This window comes from Ochotona curzoniae, unplaced genomic scaffold, assembly GCF_017591425.1.
Source record: "Ochotona curzoniae isolate NIBS_2020 unplaced genomic scaffold, NIBS_Ocur_1.0 contig_4148, whole genome shotgun sequence".
NCBI classification, from domain to species: domain Eukaryota; kingdom Metazoa; phylum Chordata; class Mammalia; order Lagomorpha; family Ochotonidae; genus Ochotona; species Ochotona curzoniae.
The window spans coordinates 6,000,854-6,024,715 of record NW_024466146.1 but is presented as its reverse complement, the minus strand read 5'-3'; the positions used below and the strand labels follow the sequence as shown (position 1 = coordinate 6,024,715).

The following is a 23,862-nucleotide window of genomic DNA, read 5'->3' as shown; positions in this document are numbered from 1 at the left end:
GGTCTCATGAAACAGGGTTGTGAGCTTGATTTCTTTAAGAGTTTGAATGTTGGGCCTGGTGTGATAGCTTAGTGGCAAAAGTCCTCACATTGAATGCACTGGGATCCCATATGAGCACTGGTTCTAATCCCGGTAGCCCTGCTTCCTATCCAGCTCCCTGCCTGTGGCCTGGGAGAGCAGTCAAGGACAGCCCAAAGCCTTGGGACCCTGCACCCGTGTGGGAGACCTAGAAGAAGCTCCTGGCTCTTGGCTTTGGATTGGCTCAGCTCCAGCCATTGCAGCCACTTAGGGAATGAATCATTGGATGGAGGATCTTCCTCTCTGTCTCTGCTTCTTTCTGTATATATCTGACTTTGCAATAAAAATAAATAAATCCTTTTTTAAAAGTTTGAATTGTTGACATATCTTTTTATAATCTTCAATGAGTCTGTCTGGTGAGCGCTCTTCTGAGGACAAAGGGGGCACTCAGCATGACTTCTCATTCAGTCTTTTTCTCTGCCCCCAAAATAGCATTTTTATTAAAAGACTGAATATAATCACCTTAGTTTTACTATTCACTTTATTTAAAAGATGCCTTTGAAGAAAACTAGAGCATGCTACACAGTGTTAATAACACAACCATTCATGAGTTTCACAAATATGATGGAAACCCGAAAGTTTACAACTCACCATGTTAACTGTGATAGTTTCAGCTGGGTTCACACGCTTTCTGATTTTCCTCCTAAATCAGGCATATTGACACGCTCTCCGTGTTCCCACTCAGGCCAGATGCTGGCAACTTAAAGCTGAGTTTCTCTCTAGGAATTTTCTGCAGTTACAGGGCTCTGCCTTGCCCAAGGTTAGCCATCTGCAGTGGAAGCCAACAGCAAATCACTTAGTAACACAAGGGCGCAAAAGACTACCCCCTAGACTTCACCTCAGTTGCCAACTCTAGTTCAATAGTGTGGTTGACCGAGGCCATCACTCTTGTGCTAGCTCACTCTCAGCTCACACTTACAACTTCATTCAGGGGCTCCTTATGGCCAACCGACAGAGGAGGAACAAAAGGCTGAGTGGTTTCTAGTAGGGTGGGTTGGCTTGGCATGTGAAGCCAGAGAAGGCATGCTGCTGCTGCGCAGTAACTCCCTGGGGTGGCTCTCAATACAGCAGAGAGAGAAATCCTTCCCAGGAGCATGCCTTAACCAGCGCACCTACTTGCCACTTTGTATACAAAGAAAAATAGCCCAGGGTTAGGACAGGACAGCTGGAATCATTAGGTCATGAGGAGCTGGCTTAGCTAGTTAGTCCAGGACTTAGAAAAAACTGGAAAATGAGGATCAAGAAAATCTGAGGTAGAAGCATGTGTATAAAGAGTTGGAAGTGGGAACTGTCCCCACCTGCAGGACACAACGCTCAAACCCTGAGGGTGGACTGGGAATGCCGGGCTGCTGGCACAAGAAACACATGCACACTCGTACTTGGTGAAAGACAGTGCCCATGTCCTTTATTTTACTCCTCATATATATATACCTTCTTCTTTGGGGGAGGTGGGAGAGGGGTGGGGTTTCCTGGAACTAATTATCTTCATTGAAGCAGGGAAGGAACTAATCATCTATGTTGAAACAGGAGGAACTAATCATCTTCATTGAAACTCAGGGGAGGAATTAATTATTTGAACAGGAACAAGGGTGGAGGTTCTGTTCCGCTGGCTTTGCAGGGATGGTCTGGCTGCAATATTCTGCTTGCTGTGGCCTTGCTTGCCCAAGGTAGGTTTTGCAATGCAGCAGGTTGTCAGGCATGCCAAGTCTAAGGCCTGTAAGTCTGTGACTCCTAACAGGGAACAAGTGTAAAATGCTTATATTCCCTTATTATTGCTTGTCATAGGACATCCAGCATGGAAGAAACACCAACAGCCAAGTGGATTGACTGATGCAGTCATCTGATATTACCCAGATTCTGCCACCAGCCACAGAGCAGAGGTCACCAAGGCTAACCACAGGTGTAACAAGGCCAGTCCACCAGCAAGAGAGAGCAACGGGGAGCCCAGGACGCTGCCACCGCTTTAGGAGACCATCCCACATTTGGCAATACGTCGGGTATCTGGTTTCCTTCCATGACAATGATTCCTTTTCATGGGAGTCAACACATTCCATGCATACAGGTGCCTTTCCTTCTTGGAATGATCTTGGGGCCCCATTGCAGTGGCCTAGCAAGCTAAAGTCCTCACCTTGAAAACGCCCGGGATCCCCTATGCATGGCGGTTCTAATTCCAGCAGCCCTGCTTCCCATCCAGCTCCCTGTGCCTTGGGAAAGCAGTTGAGAACAGCCCAAAGCCTTGGGACCCTGCACCTGCATTGGAAACAGAAGAAATTCCTGGCTCCTGACTTCGGATCGGCACAGCTCTGGCCATTGTGCTCACTTGGGAAGTGAATCATCGGACGGAAGGTCTTCCTCTCTGTCTCTCCTGCTCTCTGTATGTCTGACTTTGCAATAAAAATAAAGAAAGATCTTGGTCAGTAATCTTACTACTGTTAACAAAAACAGCATATATTTTTTATAACTAGCAGACATTGCTTTCCAAAACAAAAATGATAGAGATGCATTGTTTTACAAAAGCAGCCTCTAAAAAGAGCACTGCGTATTATGAAAAGAATAGAAGGGAAAAGGCAACTAGCATCTTGCCATTACTACAGAAGCTGTTTGACCTAACGATTCTTTGAAATGGTCTCAGGCTTGTCTAGGTTCTATAGCCTTGACAAAGCCCTGATGCCTGGGCTGGAAGCCATCTGAGGGAGGGGCCAAGGTGGGGTTTGGGGTTTCTGCATGACTGCTTTCACTACTCAAATCCCCATCATCAAGGGAGCAGGCCTTTACATTCTGAAGAAGGAAGAACTGTCCGAGGGCCTTTGAAGGAGGGGAGGGATCTGAGAAAGCAGGATTCCAGACAGCCACCATAAGCAAGAGGGGTCTAGTCCTGGGGCAGATGTGAGAAGAGGGGCACATCACAGCTCTCTGCAGCCAAGTACATGCCAACACCCTCTGCCCCAGGGATCAGGAAAATGGAGAAAGAACTCGCAACTGAGTATCAAATTTACTCAAGGTTAAGTCCCCAGACAACTGCAATTGTGGTCACAGGATCTGAATCCGAACCAAGTTTTATTCTTTCCTTTGTCACAGGTTACTTCACTTGATTTCCCCCTTCCTTAATATTCCGGATTATTTCAATTCTGGCTTTTATTTTAAAAGAAAAGTTCAAATGAACAAACAAATCCAGCGGCAGAACAGAGTACCTTGCGGAGTTTAACACCTAAGAGAAGCTAATTAAGCAGAGTAAGCTATAGAATAAAAGCACGGGGATAGAATTTCGCTCATCCTTTTGCTCAACCCAAAGAGTAAAGAGTCTTTTATTTTGATGGCCACAACAGCTTTAGTGAACTAGAGCGATCCGAACCTACCAGAAAGAATGAGAGTAAACCATTCAGCCAACCCCAGTGACCAGAGGGAGGGAGGGAGCGCGGGGAGTTTGCAAATCCCCTTACTCACCGAAATGGGGCCTTTTGTGCAATTTCCTGTGGAGGCAGCAGTCAGAGCTTCTATATATACCGCGCTTCCCCCACCCTGTCCCACACAGCATACAGAGACCGTCCCCTGATTCCTCTCTCCACCATGGCAAAGGTAAGTCCTGGAAACTTGGGGCTCAACCTTTGCCCCCAGGCAGCATCCTTAATGGAGACAAATCACTCATTCTCCCACGCCCTGCCTTGCAGATCACCTTCTACGAGGACCGCGGCTTCCAGGGCCGCTGCTACCAGTGCAGCAGCGACTGCCCCAACCTGCAGCCCTACTTCAGCCGCTGCAACTCCATCCGCGTGGACAGCGGCTGCTGGATGCTCTATGAGCAGCCCAACTACCAGGGCCACCAGTACTTCCTGCGGCGGGGCGAGTACCCCGACTACCAGCAGTGGATGGGCCTCAGCGACTCGGTCCGCTCCTGCCGCCTCATCCCGCAAGTGAGTGTGGCTCTGAAGCCTGTCACTCCGGGAATGAAAGCTGTTTGAAATCATCATCTTAAACCAAATGGTCCCACCTAGAGAGCAGAAAGGGGAAGCGGCTCCTAGAGCAAGTGGTTCATTCTAAAGCTAGCTCAGATTTACCACATTGGACATGAATTCCACGGGATTGGATTTTATTTTTCAATTAAGTTTTACATAATAAAATATTTAAAAATCAAAGACTAAAAAGAAAGCAAGACATAGAGGCACTGTATTTGCCATCTCTTAAAGATATGATTACTTTAAGTGTTTATGGAGGTCTGTTTCCAGTCAGAAATCCAATATACCAAAATCGATAAATACACTGTGGGACTGGCTAATTGCTTAAAAAAAGATTTCATCTTCCCTTGCCTTACTTATCTACTGGATTCTTTCTCCTAGAAAAACTAGACTCCTAGCTTCTAGTTCAAATTTTGCAGTCCATACCTGTTTGGTAGTTTAGCGTGTAAGTTGGAGGAAAAGGCCAAATCCAAAGCTGATGTTGGAGAGTCACTATTTTCTGGGGAGTGACGGAGAGCAGACTCAGAAGAGCAGAGTGAGCAGCAGATAACCAGACAGGGGGCTGCAGAGTCAACCAGTAGGTGTTAGAGCAAATCAGGCTTAGCTTTCCTATCATTCTCACCATAGTTTTCAAATAACAAGCACTAAATTGATATGACCAATTTTATTTTAAGCATATCTGAATCCCCAAGAATCAAAGACGGGAATAGACGCTGAGGAGCTGGGAGCTCTGCCCCTGGCTTTGGCCACAAATCATTTCACTCCCTCGTAGTGAACAACTGGCTAGAAAACAGCCCCTGCATTCTGCAACCTGGCCATCCTGGACTCAGAGAACTTTTGGGCAGATGTAATCAGAGAGCTACAGAAATGATCATTTTAGCTGCTATTTTTAAAAAGATTTGTTTGTTTTTATTGAAGTCAGGTATACAGGAGAGACAAAGGCTGATATACAGAAGAGGAGAGACAGAGAGAAAGATCTGAAGATTTGGAGCTGGGCCGATCCGAAGCCATGAGCTCCTTCCTGGTCTCCCACGTGGTTGCAGGGTCCCAAGGTCTTGGGCCATCTTCAACTGCTTTCCTACGCCACAGGCAGGGAGCTGGATGGGAAGCTGGGCAGCCAGGATTAGAACCAGTGCCCTTATGGGATCCTGGAGAGTGCAAGGCAAGTCAAGCTGTGGCCCCTATCTGCTACTTTTAATTCTTTATCTTTCCTTGTCTGTCTTCCACCCAGCACTCTGGCACTTTCAGAATGAGGATCTATGAGCGAGACGACTTCAGAGGGCAAATGTCAGAGATCACGGACGACTGCCTCTCACTTCAGGACCGCTTCCACCTCCATGAGATCCACTCCCTCAACGTGCTGGAGGGCTGCTGGATCCTCTACGAGCTGCCCAGCTACCGGGGCAGGCAGTACCTGCTGCGGCCGGGCGAGTACCGGCGCTTCCTTGACTGGGGGGCCACGAATGCCAAAGCTGGCTCTTTCAGACGAGTCATGGATTTTTACTGAAGTGTTTTCTCCTCCCCCACCCCCCCGTAGGAGATAATAAAGTATGTAGCTTGTGTTTCTGGCAGTAATGGAGTCCTCCTGCCTTTCTGTCTGTTACGCTCCCATAAGCCATCATGGCACTTGGCCAAACATAATAACCTGTATTCAATCCTCATACATTATGTAGAAGATAACATCTCCAATACTAAAAATAGTTCAATTGGGCTACAGCCGTGTGTGGCTATTCTCACAGGATACATTTGTTGGCACGAGATTGATTGGTAGTTATTATTTATTTACCTCATGGTAACTCTGCAGGTTACTTCCATTGTTTTCTTATAGAATTCAAGTGTTAGATGTTGAGGAAAGCATTTCTCAGGGTTTAGACATATAAGGTCCAGAAACAAATGAGCCGGTCCACTCTCACTTCCTGCACTCCTTACCCTAACAGCCACCATCCCTTTTTCCCTAGTTCCATTTCCTACAGCTCATTCCATTATGAGACTTCCAAGTCAAATGTAACTCACTGTCTCTTTACTTGATGCACTTTGAACAAGAATTTAAGAACATTTGCAAAACCTCATGCAGACGGAGATTCTCAACTTCATATCACTTTAATATGGAAGTAAAATATGATTGCAGAAACTAAGAGCATTTGGAAAAGAAGGAGTTGAAATTTTCTGAAGCGGTCTGTTTGGCTATTTATTAAAATGGATTAAGTTTACCAATAAAATATGCACTACAATAAATCAGAGATAAGTGGATAAAGAAATCGGGTCAGAGGAAAATCGAGAGTAGGAGGAGTAAGCCAGGAGCAAAGTTCAAATCCAAAGTTGTGTGCTGCATGGTGCTGTGTTGGCTCTAGATACAGGTTCAGATCCAAAATCCCAGGCAAAGCTGCCAGGCCAGTTCCATGACTCAGAGCCTAGATGATAAGGCAATTATTTATCAGGGCAAATTCATCTATCTCCAGCACTAAAACCTAAAGGAACATTTTCCTGTTTAAAGAGAGTATTGAGTAAACAACCTCCTTCAAAGTATAAATAAACACTGTTTGTGGGGCTGTTTCTTGCAAAGTTAATCAAAATTCATCCAAAGAACCCCACTGAGACTCTAGTGAACTGGCTCATCCATCCTTACACAGAATGGGAATCTGTGGACCCACTTCCGTCAGTACATCTCTCCAAACTCTGGAGAAGAAGTGAGTGGGCCATGCTTCTCTCAGTTTTCTCTGAACTTGCAACTCCTCACTGGCTTGCTCCTCCAGCCACGTGGACTTCCCCTGCTGTACGCCACACTGACTCAGGCAGGCAGCAGAGCTTCTTTCCCCACAAACCATCCCTCATGTACGGCTGCGTTGACTACAGTGCACCAGCCGATAGATGCAACTTTATATAGCAATAGTCCCATGATATCAAATTTAATATTATACGGTCTACTGGCTCCACCCTGCTGCTGAGTAACCTGTTTTCTATTCTTTTCTTGCTCCGCTCCTCTCAATGCTTACCCATACCTATGGGCTATCTTCAGCACTATGGGCTAGTCTTTTAAAAATATATTTATTAATGTGAAAGGCAGAGAGAAAGAGAGATCTTCCATCCCCTGGTTCACTCCTTCAAATGGCTGCAACAGCCAAGACTGGCCCAAGCTGACGCTAACAACTCCATGCAGGTCTCTCACATGCATGACACTGGCCCAAACACACAGTCATCGTCTGTTGCTTTCCCAGGTTATGGTAGCAGGAAGCTGGATCAAAAAAGCACAGGAACCAAGAATTTGAAACAGCACCCAACATGGGATGCTAACATCACAAGCCAAGGCTTAACTCACTGCACTCTATGTGTCCCCTGTTCATGTTTTTACAACTTCCTTCTAGCCCATTTCCTTAAGAGAGGCAATGCAACAGCCAAATGTCTTATAAACAGAGTAAGCATATAATTTGTTGTTCAAACCTGTTCATATTTGCAGTAAACAGAGTTATTAAAGTGTCCATAGATAATTATAAAAGTTGTTAGATAAGTACTGGGACCTCAGGGAATTGCATGGGAGGAGGAATATCCCATGATATTCTCTGTTGACATGTATCAACAATTTGAGATACCCAGCAATATATACACTTTAGACAGCCTACATTCACCCTATTTCCTGCCTATCCCAATTTGTAATACTAAGCCTAGATTTGAATCTTTTTTGTTTAATCTCCTCATTTCGCCCCTTGAATTGATGCTTTCTTCTTGTCTAATCTTATAAAAGGCCCACCAAGCAAAGAAGTATGGTGGCTACTGAAGAGCACTGAGAACTCTGTTGAGTTCTGCTCCCAAAGTTTCACTTCATCATGAGATCTCACAGCCTTTCTTCATTGTTCCTGCCCTTCCATGGGCTAGGTCCTGATGTTGGTTTGTGTTCTATCTCTTCGACCCTGCCCTTTTCCCGTCCCCACCCCCGGCCAATCGCCACCCCTTAGGAATTCAAGTTTTCTTTGTGTGTTTGTTAAAGTAAAAGTGACGATCGCAAGCACCTGTTCTTAAACAGGAAGAAACACATTGTCATGGTTTCTCCCCAGAGCAGCAGTACAGGTCAAGAGTGTGTCAGTGAGCACTGCCTGCCTGCTGGTCACTGGTTGTTAAGCAAGAGGAGCAGAGGCTGGCACTGTGACATTGACCCCTGGTCGCTTACACGGTGTCTTTGTGACACTTTAGTCTATGTGGTTAGCACCCAAATGACCTCTGTTTGCTAAGTGAAGCATGATTATATTGCAAACATGAACTTGTCATCTTAGAACACATAAAAATTAGAATTCTGAAGTAGCGAGAGTTTAGAGGACAACACAAAATTCTGTTTTGTTCCTTTTGCTGATTCATCTCCACTATTACATAGGCCTGTTAAACAGGTTGAGCGCCGAGTGCTTGTGTACCCTACTTACTGCGATGCTGGAGTTTGAAGTGTGCATGCATGCTGTGTGTGCTGAGCATTTGCATAGAGCTGTTGCAACAATGACTTTCAGACTGGAGGGCAGCAGTCATTCATTCCCCAGGTATTTGCAAATACATTTTTTGTGATAGCTCATTTTGCCAATTAGTAAGAATATAAAAATACAGATATGCAAGTTTCTGCCCTTGTGGAGCTCTGCTCATCCATTCTGGGACTGATAGGAGATGAAATAATTAGATAAATGACAATTAACATGATGCTAATGAGTCAGAATTCGATTCAGCTCGGAAGATTAGAAAGGGTTCCAAAAAATCTCTGCAAAGAAACTGATGCTTGAGCTGAGCTCTGAAAAAAGCAAAAAATAGAGAACTGATATCTCAGTGTTGGAAATGAAGGCAGGGTGAAAATAACATGGTGTACCTGGGAAACGGCAAGAGGCTCCGTGTGACAGGACTTTCAGTCTGGGGGGAGATGGGGGATCAGGTCTGGGTTGCCAGCATACAGAATCAGTGCTTAATCCCAGAGGCAAGGAAGGAGAGTCTAGGGAGGGTTTCAAGCAAGTGAGCAGCAAGATGACACTTCTGATGTTTCAATTTTCATGACTCTAGCATGCTGGCTGAGTGCAGGAAGGGAGAGGAAAGACTCGGAAGACTTGGGAAGCTGTTTGGAGTTCAGTAGAGATACGAGTTTACTTAAAAGACAGCTTCTTGGACAATGTGGTAGTGAGGCCAAGAAATAGGAGAATTTGTAAGTAAATGGCCCTAACTGGAAATCATGATGTTCAATGAAACAAGCCAGTGCCAAGAGGACAAATATCATATGCTCTCTCTGATAGAAGACAGACTTCATGAAAAATACAAAAAGAATAGATATGTAGGTAAACAAGTGTCTACACATATTCTCATAGATGAACTGTGGAACCGAGACTAGCATACCAGGAAGTAAAGATATGTTGCAGCAGGCATTTCTACTCCCAAATAAAAGTACGACTCTCAATGTGTCAGTTAAATATAGTTTGACAATATGATATCGCAATTTGCTACCTTTGCCTAAACCTACAATGCGATGATACACTTAAATTGCAGAATGTTAAACCCGTAACTTACTAAAGAACTGGTACTAACGTGATAGAACACAGGAAAATGGGGAAGCAGGAAGAGGACTGGAAGGGAGAATCCCTACACCTACAGAACTATTTCATGAAGAAGAAGAATAACAATATTTTTTAAAGACAAAGAAAGTCATTTTCCAGCAGAGAGAGACAAGTAGTATAAATTTCTTTAGAAAAAAAAGGAAAAAGGAGGAGGAGAAAGACGTGAGAGGATATGGGAGAAAGCCAAGAACGTGCCATTCTGAGAAGCCTAAAGTTCTGTAACGTGTTTTCTGGCCCTTTAAGGTTTTTTCTGTTGTACTCAGCTCTGTTGGGTAAGTGCTTGTATTGTTGCATTGCGTCTCTCATTGGATGCTTCTGAAACTGTAAAAGGAGCATTAATTCTAGAAGACAGAATTTCTGCCTACATGTTTGTGGAGGATATTCGGGCAGTGGCTAATAAAGCTTGACTCGGACAGACTGAAATACCTATTTCTTAACTAAAATGAAAAAAAAGGAGTGAGGATTTTGGTCGAACGATTAAGTTTCCAAGCATCACAAATCAGTACTGGGGTTCAATTCTCAATTCTGACTCTTGATTCCAGCTTCCTGCTAACATGGACCCTGAGAAGCAAGCTGTTGGGTTCCCATTTCCCACACTGGGAGGGCACGATTGAGTTCGCAGCTCCCGGCAAGCCTGGCCCAACCCTGGCTATTGGACACATTTGCGACATGAAACAATGGATGGGAGTATTTACTCTCTTTCTATCTGTCTTTCTACCTCCCTCTCTCAAATGAATACATTTTTTAAAAGGAATAAACCATAGTGGTATTTTTTTTCCAAGTTTGGTCCAAGAATTATTTGGTACTCATTAGAAATCTAACTTTGAAGGATCTTCTGATCTAATACAGAATCGCGGACGGTAATTTGTATTTTACCAAGCAAAGTGATTCTTCTTTGAAGAGACTTATTTTATTTTGTTTGAAAGGCAGAGTAACATAGAGAGAAGAAAGGAGAGAGAGAGAGATCTTCCTTCAGCTAGTTCACTCCCCAGATGGCTACAGTCCTGGAGCTGAGTTGATCTGAAGCCAGCAGCCAGGAACTTCTTCAAGGTCTCCCACAAGGTTGCTTGGCCCAAGCACTTGAGTCTTCCTCTGCTGCTTTTCCTGGCCCTAAGAAAGGAGTTGGACTGCAAGTGCAGCAGCCAGACACCAAGGAATCCCATTTGGGCTGCCAGTGCTGCAGGAGGATTAACATGTCACACCACCGTGTCGGCTTTGCAAAGCACGGCAGACCTCAAAAAACACCAGATGAGTTCTACAGCACTCTCCAAGGCTGACATTGTTTTTAATCCACAGAATTCTTCTCCAGGAATTTTTGAAAACATTGAATGTCTGAGAGTGACAGACATGATGAAATCTTCACCCATAAAGTCACTCTATTATTACTATCTAACTTTTATCCAGTCTTTATTTGTCCCAAGTACGTGCCAAATATATCATGTATGTAACCTCATTTATTCATATCAATGTCCTTTAGTGCTAAACTGCTGGAAACACACTTGATAAGTTGGGGTTTTTACTCACATAACAAGGGAAAATAAGCACCAGAGGGAACTTGGAATGGCTCAGTCCAAGTGTGAAAAAGAGTGCATGAGGTATTGGTTAAGGTGTCACTTGGGACGCTCACACCCACATGCGAGTGCGTGGATTCTTGGCTCCACAAACGCCCCTTGATAGTTCAGGCAGTGAGGTCCCTGCTGTCCAAACGGAACTGGCATTGAACTCCAGTTCCCAGTTTTGTCATAGTCCAACACCAATTTTTTCATGTATTTAAAGTAGAATAGGAAATAGTGGGCAGTTTCTCTTTTAATTTCTGAAATAAAGAAAACAAATACATTTATTTTTCATAAGAGCGGGAGATGCTGTGATAGAATTTTGCTTTGGGGAAAAATGTAAAAAGTAGACAAAAGCAATGTCTACTTCTTCTCCAAAGCAAGATTAATTTTATGATTGATTATCTCACTAAATCTTACCCATAGGGAGAATTAAGCTGTAATTGGTAAAGAAATAATCAGAAATAATTCTGTATGAGAGAGATAGTTGCTGGTGTTTTGTGGGTATTTTGTTGACCTGCCCCTCCCCACCCTTGTGCTTAGGCAGATTAATAAAGTGGCCTTATTTATTTCATTTCATCCTGGTCTCAGAGTAACCCTGACACAAGTTGGAATATGGCTTACATCTACTCGAATACAAATATGTCCCAGCTTGAGTGCCAGGCTGCTTCCACTGTCTTTCTCACTCGTCACATGTTTCTTGCGAGACAGCTCATGCTCTGGAGGTGACAGTGCCTCCTACCTCCAGGCAGCCATCTGTAGACCTCCCCAGCCCAGGCAGTCTGTATCAAAGCCAAGCTTGATAACCTCTCCATCCCTGGCAAAGCAACAACCAATAGAGCTACACACTTCCCTGTCACGAGCCCAAGCTATAGGAAGCCTTGCCTTGGTTCTTATCACTACTTGACTCCCAGGGGCTGACATCCGGGTACCTGAAGTGCACCTGTCAAAGCGAGAAGAGAGGCAGGGAGATGAATGATTGTGTTTTCCTGGATTGGATCAGTGAACTCAAACCTTGCCTAGATCAGAGACTAGATTGATGTTCTGCATTGAACTGGTAAATTGTGTGAAGAAAAACACTAAAGATGGCCAGCTCCGTGTCTTCCCAGGAAAAATAGGGTGTACAACATTCTGCTCTCCAACAGCCTAACGGAACTCAGGGGCACTTGGCAAAGCCGCAACTTTCCCCAGACAATCCATGGCATTTCATTAAATCATACTACGTATGGAGACACAAATTTCAGGTCACAAGTTCAGACCGGTGTGCTGAGAAATTTTAAAAACACGAAGAATCAAAATAAAAGAGCAGCAGATAGAGGCCAGCGTGAGAATATGCCAGAGAATGAGGGCAAACTCTGCAGTCGCTTCCGGTGAATGCAGCATGTAAAAGGGATACATAAAATGCCCTTACTCACCCCCGCGGGCCCCTTTTGTATTGTTCCTGCAAACGCAGCAGCCGTCCTGCTATATAGATACGCTGCGCCACCCGTCACACACACTCAGCCTGTATCAACTGAGTCACCCAGCCATGGGGAAGGTGAGCAGAGCACACGTTTCATAAAAAGGACCTAGAGCCTTAGGCAAGGCCTGCAGGGAAGCTAACGATTTCATTTGGAATTATTCTTCCCTTGCAGATCACCTTCTACGAGGACCGCGGCTTCCAGGGCCGCTGCTACCAGTGCAGCAGCGACTGCCCCAACCTGCAGCCCTACTTCAGCCGCTGCAACTCGGTGCGCGTGGACAGCGGCTGCTGGATGCTCTATGAGCAGCCCAACTACCAGGGCCACCAGTACTTCCTGCGGCGGGGCGAGTACCCCGACTACCAGCAGTGGATGGGCCTCAGCGACTCGGTCCGCTCCTGCCGCCTCATCCCGCACGTGAGTTCTGCTAGGTTTGACTCAAAAGCTGCTTGTAGGGTTCTGAGTTATTGATGTGAGTCAAGGCTGTTTGCTTTATAAACAACCAAGGATGTACGTAGGCTTTTGACATCTGCTAATGACGCAGAATCCAAGGAAGAACCCCTTTGCAGGAACAGTTTTACGTTTTGTTTTTAAGATAATCAAACGTTGCTTGTAATCAATGTAATCGCATAATAAGATTTAAAACAAAACTTGCAATTGGGAAGCTGATTAGGCACAGCTAGCTATTTAGACATTTATGACAAGTTCAATTCATCTTCAACTGTTTTAAAGAAATTTCTAATGACTTAATTAGATTCTACTGTGGAATATTAAGGACTGAAAACTCCTGTTCATACAGCCTACTCAAATTTGCCTTTACTTGGGAAATCAATTGAATCCTGATTCCAAGCAATTATTTAAACAATTTTCCCTGTGGTGTGGAAGTTCAAAACTCCTACTGTAACGATAAATTTACATGAATATAAGTAAATTTTGGAGACAGTCTTCTTAAAACACAAATCAAGATAAATTACTTATATATTTTCCAAAACAATAAAAATTTAAGTTAACATAGGGAGTTAGGAATCAAGGTACTTGAGTTGCCGATAAATTCTAACTCAAAGTTTGGACCTCTTAAAAATCCCATCTCTTCGCTAAGAAACAGCAAACAAGTGTGCAAGACTTTGTCAAATGCTAGCATTTATCAAAGGTGCAGCATTCTCAGCCATTTCAGAGTCATGATTTTTACATGGGAAATCCACGCCCCCATCTACCAGGTTCATCACTGCTTGATTGGTTGAATTTGCCAAGAGGCTTACTTGCTTTTCTGAATTCTTTTGTGTGTGTGTGTGTACCGAGTAGACAAGCTCCCACCGGATGCGGCTCTATGAGAGAGATGACCACAAAGGCCTCATGATGGAGCTGAGCGAGGACTGCTCCTGCATTCAAGACCGCTTCCACATCAGTGAAGTGCGTTCCCTCCACGTGCTGGAGGGCTGCTGGATCCTCTATGAGTTGCCCAACTACCGCGGCAGGCAGTACCTGCTGAGGCCCCGGGAGTACAGACGCTACCTCGACTGGGGGGCTGTGGATGCTAAAGCAGGCTCTCTGCGGAGGGTGGTGGATTTATACTAAAATGGATGAACGTTGCCAATTTCTCGCTTTGGAACCTAATAAAATACTTAGTCTGTATTGTTGGCAATTACTGACTTCCAGTTTTATTGGCTTTTGTGCGAGTTATTTCGTGTGTAAATGCTCCATGCTACAGATTGTGAAGGGTTTGGGGGCACAGATGCTGTGGATGCCAGGACATCAGGGCATCGTGAGTGTGAGCAAGGCTCCGAGGTCAGACAGGAGGGGGGACAGAGCCTGGAAGACAGGCCAACTAAAGAGTGTTGATGGTGACGTGGAAAGTAGGTGGAGGCCAGAGAAAGTAAAGTCACACGAGTAATGAAGGCAAGGCAAACATCCTGATTAAACTCCATTAGAAAATTAAGTTTTGGGCCCCCCCCCCCCGGTGGCGTGGCCTAGTGGCTAAGGTCTTTGCCTTGAATGTGCTGGGATCCCCTATGGTCGCCGGTTCTAATCCTGGCAGCTCCACTTCCTCTCTATCTCTCCTCCTCTCTGTATATCTGACTTTGTAAAAAGAAAAAAAAAAAACTTAAAAAAAAAGAAAATGAAGTTTTGTTGACCTTTAAGAACAGTGTTGAGGAACCAATGCCAGGCTATTATTGGCCCATCACCGTGTTTTTGCACAAAGTTAGCTTTTTAGGCAGTACAGTGCTGTGTAAAATACAGGAACTGCACAGCTATACACAGCATCCAGAGAGTGAAGATATATCCCTAAGAGAGATGCCTCAATACTGTAAATAAATTTACATATGATATAACCTACAACAAAAGTCCTGTAAGGCTCAAATTTAAAGGCACCTTGAAGAAAGCAGAAGTTTCTAGATAGAGCTCCTTGGTTGACTTACTCACAAATGTAGCTCTGCAAATTTGAAGAAAAAAAAAAAAAGAAAGAAAAATCCAAGCAAGTATCTGGAAATCTATGTTTTCATTCGAAACCTCTATCCAAAGTAAAAGCTACCCATGGGCCCAGTGCAGTAGCCTAGTGGCTAAAGCACTTGCCTTGCAGCTGCCAGGATCCCCTATAGACGCCAGTTCATGTTTCAGCAGCTTCACTCTCCATCCAGCTCCCTGCTTGTGGCCTGGGTAAGCAGTAGGGGACAGCCCAAAGCCTTGCGACCCTCATCCATATGAGGGACCCAGAAGAAGCTCTTGGCTCCTGGCTTCAGATCAGCCTAACTCCGGCCATAATGACCACCTGGGAAGTGAATCAGCAGATGGAAAATCGTTTTCTCTGTCTCTCCTTTTCTCTGTGAATCTGACTTTCCAATACATTTAAAAAAAAAAAAAAGCTACCCATAATCCTGCTACCTAGTACGTCTCACACAGTCAATAGAGAGGTCCTCTGGCACTCATTTTTGCTAACCCTGTTTAGATCTGATGGATACCCTTCTGGGACTGTACTCTTTAGCTCCACCCCTATATCATGAAACACTATTTTTTTTTTTTTTTTGCAAATATGGAATCATGGCGTATATACTGCTGAAACTTGCTTTCAAAATGCAATATAGCAGTGTACATTTGGCTTGGCACTTGTGCTTCGGCTTGGACGCCTGCATACCCATTTCCTGCTAGTGTACACTCTGGGGCATAGTAGTGGATAGCTCAACGTGGGTCAGAGTCCTGGCTCTCGGCTTTAGCCTGGCCAGGTTAGAGCCATTGATGGTGTTTGTGGATTGAGCCAATAAGAGCGAATAGTCTGTCTCTATCTTTCTCTTTGTGTCCCTCTGTCTCTGAAATAAGTAAAGAAAGTAAATATAAAACTAAAATAGGAGGGAGAGAAGTTGACATAGCAGTTGAGATGCCTCTTGGGATCCCTGCATGCTGTACCAGATCACTCCTGTTACAGCCCCTGCTTTGTGTCCAATGCCAACTTCCTGCTGGTGTGCACCATGCGAGGCAGCAGATGATGGCTCAAATATTTGGTTCCTGTCACACATCTCATGGACTGGAGTTGAATTCTAGGTTTCTGACTACAGCTTGGCCTGGCCCTGACCACTGTGGGCATTTGGGAAAAGAATCAGTAATGAAAGATCTCTGTTAGTCTGTCTCCTTACCTCTAGCTGTCTCTCACTCTTTATCTGCCTTGCAACAAATAAAAATTAACTAATTCATTTAAGCAGCGATGCTAAGTTAAAATGTAAGGTAAGATGGACATGTATCTAAGTTCCACACTTTATTCTGTAGAAAGGCTGGGTTGCATCCCATTGTTTGGAGGTATCCTAGATCATTTCACTATTTCCCCATTGATGGCTGAGCTTTTCCATTGTTGCCTTTATAAACAATGCTGCAAGGAATACTGTCATATCTGTACCCTCGGCTTCCTGTGTCACGATTTGAGATCTAGAAGTAAGACTATCTGCTCAGATACAAGTTTATTTTGTATTTTCATAGACTTTGTCTAATTGTTAGCCACTAGATATCCAACTCTCTGAGACATGACCTTTACCATGTACCAAGCGTCTGTTGCAGGCCTGCCATCTGTAGCACTGTGGATGAAAAAATGATCAAAACAAACAGGAGAGCATCAGGTGACGCTGGAGCTGTTGCCTGTGATGCCAGCAGCTCCTAGCAGCAGTATTTCATATCAGAATCCCAACTGCTCTGCTTCTGGTCCAGCTCCCTGCTAACGCACCTGGGTCAGCAATGGAGGATGTCCTGAGCACCTGGTCCCTCCCATCCAGGCAGGAGACCTGGGTGGAGTTTTGACTTTTAACTTCAGCCCGGCCCACTCTGGCTGTTCTCAGGGAATAAGCCAACAGAGGAGAGATTTCTCTCTCTTTCTCTCTCTCTCTCTCTTTCCTTCTCTCTCTCCCTCTTTCTGTCACTCTTCTCTTCAAATAAATAAACTTTTTAAAAACCCAAGAACAAAAAGCAAAAGGTCTGTCCCTACCACCACAAAGCATTACATAAAAATAGCACTAAACAGCAGCACTAGAGAACATAGAAGCACTTAAAATCAAGTCCTTACCAGGTACCAAATCATGCATAAAAGGCTTTCATTTATTGAATGCTTTTATTAAGCAGTTATGACAGTAAAATTAATGACAAATTTTTAGGATTAGAACATAGGGGCATATTTCTTGACATATTTTTCATGTTATGAGTTTTATTGCATAACATTCTGGGAGGGAAAGTGTTTCCCTGGCACAATATACATAGTTAACACTTCCCCACACATCTTAGCTTCCTGAAAAACTTGCTATTTCTGTTTAGGCACATTTCCAATCAAAACAGTTCCCTGTTTTGCTAGTTGGAAAGCATCTATTGATGGACTGTACCGCTGGAGCAGGCACTTTCTGCTTTTGAACCTTTGCCTGGGACGGGAGGCCCAGAGGGAACTGGTCACAGCTTCCCTGGAACGTCCACCTCCTGCTGACGGTACTTTGGTCTCCTCACTTCTCTTACTAGGTTTGGGGTACCAGTGAAGTGAGCTCTCCCATGCCCATTCCGCTCACTGGGGGGGAAATTTAACCTTGATCCAGAGAAACCTGTTGTGTGTTCTGAGAGTGCTTGATAATTACATGTAAATCTTCCAAGGAAAAAAAATTTCTAAATATACTACTACAAATATCTTGTAAATGACTTATTTTCTCTCTATCACACAAAATCACAAGCTTGCAACCCAATGTGAAATGGCCTTTTCCAAGAGAAAACTGACGAGTCAGGTTACAACCACTTTCTGGATCAGCTCTGTGCCTTTGGCAGTGAATCATACAGCTCTAGCAAAGAGTTCTGAAAACGATAAAGATTGGTAACAGCCACTGAGGGTGGTGGCAGACAAGGATGTGCATGCTTGAATGACATTACTTGATTTAAAGTGAAAATATCTGGGGCTAGCATTGTGCTGCAGCAAGTGAAGCTACTGTTGGCAATGCCAGCCCCTGCATGGGCACGCTTGGTGTCCCTGCTATCCCACTTCCAGGCCAATTCCCTGTTAGTTTGCCTAAGAAAAAGCAGTGGAAAACACTTGAGCCCCTGTCACCCAAATGAAATTCCAAGCTCCTGGCTTTGCCCTGCCCAGTCCCAACTTCTGTGGCCATTTGAGGAGGAAAGCAGAGGATGCAATAGTTCTCTCTCTGTGTGTGTCTCTCTCCCTTACTCTGCCTCTCCCTCTTTCTGTAATGGTCTTTCAAATAAATAAATAACTCTTTAATTCCTTAAATAAAGTTAGAATATGTGACATGAGAAGAATATGACAATTTTGAACAGTATCAGCTATATTGATGAAACACATTATCTCAAAGGCAAAAAAAAATAGCTCAATCAATTCATCATTATGTATTTTGGACAAAGTAAGCTTGTTATTTACAATATCTGTGGAAAAAAAATACACTAATGGTTCGTTAGCTTAACACACTCAGGTTTTCACAGCTAGTAAGAGACAAGAGTGGGAATCAAGCTTGTGTTTGTCACATGTCCCTAACTGCTATGTTGATCCCAACATGTGGAGTCCTGAGAAGGAAAATTGTCTGAAGCATTATGACAAACAGAACACACCCCTCCCCCCCATGCTCACCATTGTTTTCTCCTTCTTTCAATCAGCTGGGCCTTAAATATCTTCGATTTCCCTTGCTAATTTTGTTTACATAAGGGCTAACACAACACTTCCAATTTTCATTTTGCCAAGCAAAAGCATTTATAAAATAAAAACCAAGCAAGAGGGTACATGCATGGCACAGCAGTTAAGTCCCTGCTTGGGACACTTGCAAGCCCTGTATGAGTGCCTGGTTCAAGTCCCAGCTATTTGGCTTCAGACTCCAGTGCTCGGGTCCCTGCCACCCACAGGGGAGCCTGGATAGCATTCCATGCTCCTGGCTTCAGCCTGACTTTGTCCTGGCCCTGGAAGGCCTTTGGGACGTGAGTCAGCATATGCAAGATTGATCTCTCTTTCAAATAAATAAAAATAAATAAAAATCTTCAAAATTAAAAGCCAATCAGCATGTTTTCTTACATCATTTTATGATAAGAAAATGTATTTACCAAAGGACATTTTAATCCTTCAAAATAAAATACTTCCTAATGAAGTGTGATTCAGAGCAAGAAAGACAATTAGCAACTTGATCTATAGCATTTCCAGTCAACAGTGGAAGAATTTAGAAACTCTCCTTGGGGTTAGCAGCCAATGCCTGTAGGCACTGAAGAGATGACGTGATATCCTATAAAGTTTCCCCGAGTTCTCATCTCCCTAAGCCATCAGTGTGTATTATCAGGGGCTCTGACTGTGGCTTCTTTCTTGTGGTGCATCTACCAACACTTTCTCCCACAGAACCCTGCTCTCCAAAACAGCTCTGGGCAAAACAACGATGACTCTAAACATTCCTCCACCGTCCTTTTGATGTCTCCCTCCCTCCTTTTCCAGAGGCACCCCTCCTCCTGGCTTCCGGCTTCTCTCCAGAGCTGCTTTCCGCTACCCTCTCCCTTCCCTGCGCACCTGGTCCCTTTGCAAATAAACTTTTCTGTCTGAAAAAATAAATGCATCCATCATTTAATTTTTTTAATGAGAATAAATATTTCTATTTTTCAGTTCTAGCAGCTCATTTTCCACTAAACATAAGTGAATTTGCAAACACATGACTTTCCATGGTGAAAGCAAGGTAACAAGAAGCCAGAAAATAGAGGAATAGAAGTCACCTTAATGTACATAATTTGAGTTTAATTCATAAAAACTTAGTAAGAGTCAGGAGTCCTTCCCTGGGTCAACACAGGACTGTGAATAACTCTTTGAGCATGAAAGAGGTTAGACACATGGGTCATTTTCCACACCAGTGCTCTTTCCAGCCCGTCAAACTGTTCTCTTCCAGGCCAATAAATGCTTTCTAAAGTCTTCCTAGAGGCTCAGCATTCAGATATGTATTCCTTCCTCTCCCTACACCATTCCAGCCATAGCTTCTCTTTGTGTCCGTACAATTGATTTCCTCTGAGTCAAAGGCTTTGTGTAGCCCTGTCCACCAAAGAACAACATCAGATTCTAGAGTCCACCAGAAGTGCAATTCCTATGAGCCTGATTTTCTGTTATACCAAGTTTAAAGAGAATCTGGTGTACCAGCCTAAATGTACTAATGTGCCCTGTGGTCTCACTTTGCCCCGGAATTCATCTTTCTAAAAGGAAGGATCCTAAAGCCAGTCTCCCTAGGGAACCATAGAACCACAATGAGGTAAGAAAAAATTCTTAATTCTCAATCTTCTTCCAAATAGGATAGCAATTAAGTCCGACTCGGTGCTTGGAATGTCCCGTTTGCTTTTTCTCTCACTCTGGAAGTTTAACATCCTGTAGACTCCCTTGCCAGAACATCCCAGCTTCTTACACACTTCAGTGATAAAGTTCTCCAAAAATTCTGACATTCGGTTAAATCATCTCTTCCTGCTGACAGTGTGGGGGTAGATAGGTAACATCAATCTGTATTTGCCCTAAAGGACTATGCATTTGTCTATTTTTTTTAACTCCTCGCTTACAGTTCTTTGTTCCCTCCCCCTAACCTACACAAACAAAAGTGTGAACTATATAGGAAATGGCTGAAGCATTGCTTCCATTATTAAACAGACAATGTCCCAAATTACTGTTTTTCAAACAATCTCAATAGCATCCATCAGTGAGAACAACTCGAATACTCCAGAAAGAATGGGACCAAAACCCACAATGAGCCCCGTGGACTCTGACAGCAATGGGAAAAAAAGAGAACACGAAAAGCCCTTGCCCCGCGCGGGCCCCTTTTGTGTGTTTCCTGCCAACGCAGCAGCGCTCCCGCTATATAGACCCGCTGCGCCGCCCGCCGCACGCACTCAACTCGCATCCTCCGGGTCGACCAGCCATGGGGAAGGTGAGCCCAGCGCCCGCCCAGGGCCCCGGCACGCGGCCCGGCACACGGGGGTCGGGGCCCGCCGCAGGCCCTTGAGCCCGCGCCTCCCCGCGCCTCATCTGGCCTCGCCTTGCCCTGCCTTGCAGATCACCTTCTACGAGGACCGCGGCTTCCAGGGCCGCCACTACGAGTGCAGCAGCGACCACTCCAACCTGCAGCCCTACTTCAGCCGCTGCAACTCGGTGCGCGTGGACAGCGGCTGCTGGATGCTCTATGAGCAGCCCAACTACTTGGGCTGCCAGTACTTCCTGCGGCGGGGCGAGTACCCCGACTACCAGCAGTGGATGGGCCTCAGCGACTCGGTCCGCTCCTGCCGCCTCATTCCACACGTGAGTCCACACCAAACCTCCCTAGGCAAGGTTATGTATTTGGGGCAGTGACCCCTAGCCTGAGTGATCAGGACTGGGCAGCAGAACCGCAAGTGCCCAGTTGGGTGGGCGTGATACTTTATCTCCCACAAAAGCAAAGTGCTATGTCCATCAGGGATGGTGGCATGAGAGACCAAAGTACTGTTGTGCAATCATTGAGAATGGAGTTACAGAAAATCCAGCACTAAGAGACGAATTAACAGGGTAGTTAGGGTACACAGGGCTAACAGTAGTTAGGGTAACAGATATAAGACGTGCGCGTGCGCGCACACACACACACACACACACACACACACACACAATTAGTCTATGGGGTAGACAGAGTGGTTTTATGCACATACAGTATGATTTTGTTTCATCATTTTTGCTCCCCTTTTGCATATTTTGATTTTTCTCCAAATGATACAAATAGTATTTTCTGTCAATGAGAGCAGTACATTTTACGCACATAGCACATACATTTCAAAAAACATGAAGGTTTCTGAAAAGTTTGCCCTTGAATTCGCTGATTTCTCATTCCCATTTTTTTCATAAATTACTGACAGATTTTTCTGAGATTTAAGACCCTTACTTTTTTTACTATGTTCAAAACCATGGCATTTTAAATGTGTTTTTTAACGTACATGTTTTAATATTAACCCATTTCTACAAAATGGCAGACATGAGTAATAAACGCTTCAAAATTCGATGCAGGGTCCTGAGCTGGTGCGGACTTCGTCCTTGGAAACATCTGCGTAATTTACAAAGCAGGTTTTCTCTGTCCATTCATTCTGTCATTATGCGCCTCACACGGCATGGTCTCTCTGCCTTGGGCAATGGGTTGGTGAATAGTCAGAATTTTGCAAAGGGCTGCATGGCATTCATGCATTACAATTACGTCACAGATGGGTTTTTTTCCCCCCTTTCCTGTTCTGTGCCGACCAGGCGGGCTCCCACCGGATCCGACTCTACGAGAGAGAAGATTACAGAGGCCAGATGGTGGAGCTCACCGAGGACTGCCCCTCTCTGCAGGACCGCTTCCATCTCACCGAGATCCACTCGCTCAACGTGCTGGAGGGCTCCTGGGTCCTCTACGAGCTGCCCAACTACAGGGGCAGGCAGTTCCTGCTGAGGCCAGGGGATTACAGGGGCTACCACGACTGGGGGTCCCTGAATGCCAGGGTGGGCTCTTTGAGGAGAGTCATGGATTTCTATTGAAATAGGTTCTCCTTCATCATTTCTCAATCTGGAAACTAATAAAGTTTTTTCTCTGTGTTCCTGGCACTAACTTGGCTCGTGTTGCTCCCTTTGCTAGACTTGGTTTTTTATTGTTTCGCTTACCCAGACACACAATCAAGGTGTGTGATCCACGGGTAATAGAAAATCCTCACACCAGAAACACACCTTCAAAAGTAAATACACCTTAAACAAGGACAGAAGACGCCTTTCTGCAAGCAGAACTTTGCAGTGCGCAAAAACACTTTCACGTCGTGTGTGTCGTTGCATTGGTGGGCCTGTAAACAACTTGCCACAAGCCAGGTTTTGAGAACGCTGCTGGGGCTTCAGTTTTTCCCTGAGGAATGAGGCTGGGGAAGCCGACGCTCAGGGTGCGTAATCCACTTACAGAGTCTGAACCTGGAAGCAGTGAAAGGCTTCTGGAATCTTTCAAACCCCTTCACGATGTACAAACATCAGGGTCACTGATTTCTGTCAGGCACTGACCAGTGAGGGGACGGTGTGACACTGCTCTGATCATTGCGTCATAGCAGCAAGGGGATGCAGGGAGCAGGTGCTCTGGTGCCACAATTCCTTCTCACTTCCATCCTCTTCCCCCAGGAGTGACAAGCACAAGGGAAAGGCCAGGGGCGTTTCAGAGAAGCTGGCTTGTGGGTGAGCCTCTGGACCCTGGCCAACAACCTTTCACCTCCCGACGGTGATGGGAGCACAATAAGCCATGTTGGTTTAAGCCACTAAGCGCTCTTATTTACAGTTCCACCCACATTTCTGGGATCGAGAAAGCTTCAATTGTCCTAAGTGACTGTTGGGAACATGTTTCAGAGTCTCATGGAGATCCCAGATGGAAAGAAAGAAAGAAAGGGAGAAAGCAAAATGAGAGGAACAGGCCGAGGGGAGGAGAAGAAGACGGGAAGGGAGCAGAAAGGGAATAGGGACTAAGAGGAAGAAAAGGAGGGAGGAGGTGTCCGGCAGGCTGGCGAGGAGAGGACAGTTACCAAGGAAGGACGTGGACCTCTTTCTCATCCAGTGAATATTTTTGTAGGAATATGTCCCAAGAAACAAATCCTAAACATGGAACACATTCTATGTACAAAAACTATCCAAATAATATTTATAATTACAAGTAGACATGTCTAATTGTCTAGTAGGAGAGAAATGAGATAAGCTAATGCTTAAGCATTAAATTTGTTTACCAAACACAATAGAATTTTGCAGCAGTTTAATAATGAGTACCTA

At 44.7% G+C, this 23,862-nt stretch overlaps 3 protein-coding genes across 5 annotated transcripts; all 3 read left to right on the top strand.

Moving 5' to 3' along the window:
* The first annotated feature begins 3,645 nt into the window (after positions 1–3,645).
* Positions 3,646–5,546, top strand: CRYGB (crystallin gamma B). The gene is made up of 3 exons (XM_040984393.1): positions 3,646–3,654; positions 3,747–3,989; positions 5,263–5,546. The coding sequence occupies exons 1-3, from the start codon at positions 3,646–3,648 to the stop codon at positions 5,536–5,538; spliced, it is 528 nt and encodes a 175-aa protein (XP_040840327.1). The 3' UTR covers positions 5,539–5,546.
* Positions 5,547–12,672: 7,126 nt separating this feature from the next.
* LOC121159393 (gamma-crystallin C) lies at positions 12,673–14,256 on the top strand. Its single transcript, XM_040984416.1, has 3 exons — positions 12,673–12,691; positions 12,789–13,031; positions 13,917–14,256. The coding sequence occupies exons 1-3, from the start codon at positions 12,683–12,685 to the stop codon at positions 14,187–14,189; spliced, it is 525 nt and encodes a 174-aa protein (XP_040840350.1). The 5' UTR covers positions 12,673–12,682; the 3' UTR covers positions 14,190–14,256.
* On the top strand, positions 12,674–22,676 carry LOC121159392 (gamma-crystallin D). 3 transcript variants are annotated; one of them, XM_040984413.1, is made up of 4 exons: positions 20,996–21,004; positions 21,130–21,372; positions 22,159–22,161; positions 22,336–22,676. In XM_040984413.1, exons 1-4 carry the CDS (start codon positions 20,996–20,998, stop codon positions 22,606–22,608), a joined length of 528 nt encoding a protein of 175 aa, XP_040840347.1. In that variant the 3' UTR covers positions 22,609–22,676. The 3 variants fall into 3 exon arrangements, with proteins under 3 accessions (XP_040840349.1, XP_040840348.1, XP_040840347.1); XM_040984415.1 differs by lacking the exons at positions 20,996–21,004; positions 22,159–22,161 and adding an exon at positions 12,674–12,691; XM_040984414.1 differs by lacking the exon at positions 22,159–22,161 and having other exon boundaries at positions 20,995–21,004.
* Positions 22,677–23,862: the final 1,186 nt, after the last annotated feature.

Coding starts and splice junctions, on each gene's coding strand:
- LOC121159393 (XM_040984416.1), top strand. Junction 13,032..13,916: donor CCTGCCGCCTCATCCCGCAC/GTGAGTTCTGCT, acceptor TGTACCGAGTAG/ACAAGCTCCCACCGGATGCG.
- CRYGB (XM_040984393.1), top strand. Junction 3,990..5,262: donor CCTGCCGCCTCATCCCGCAA/GTGAGTGTGGCT, acceptor TCTTCCACCCAG/CACTCTGGCACTTTCAGAAT.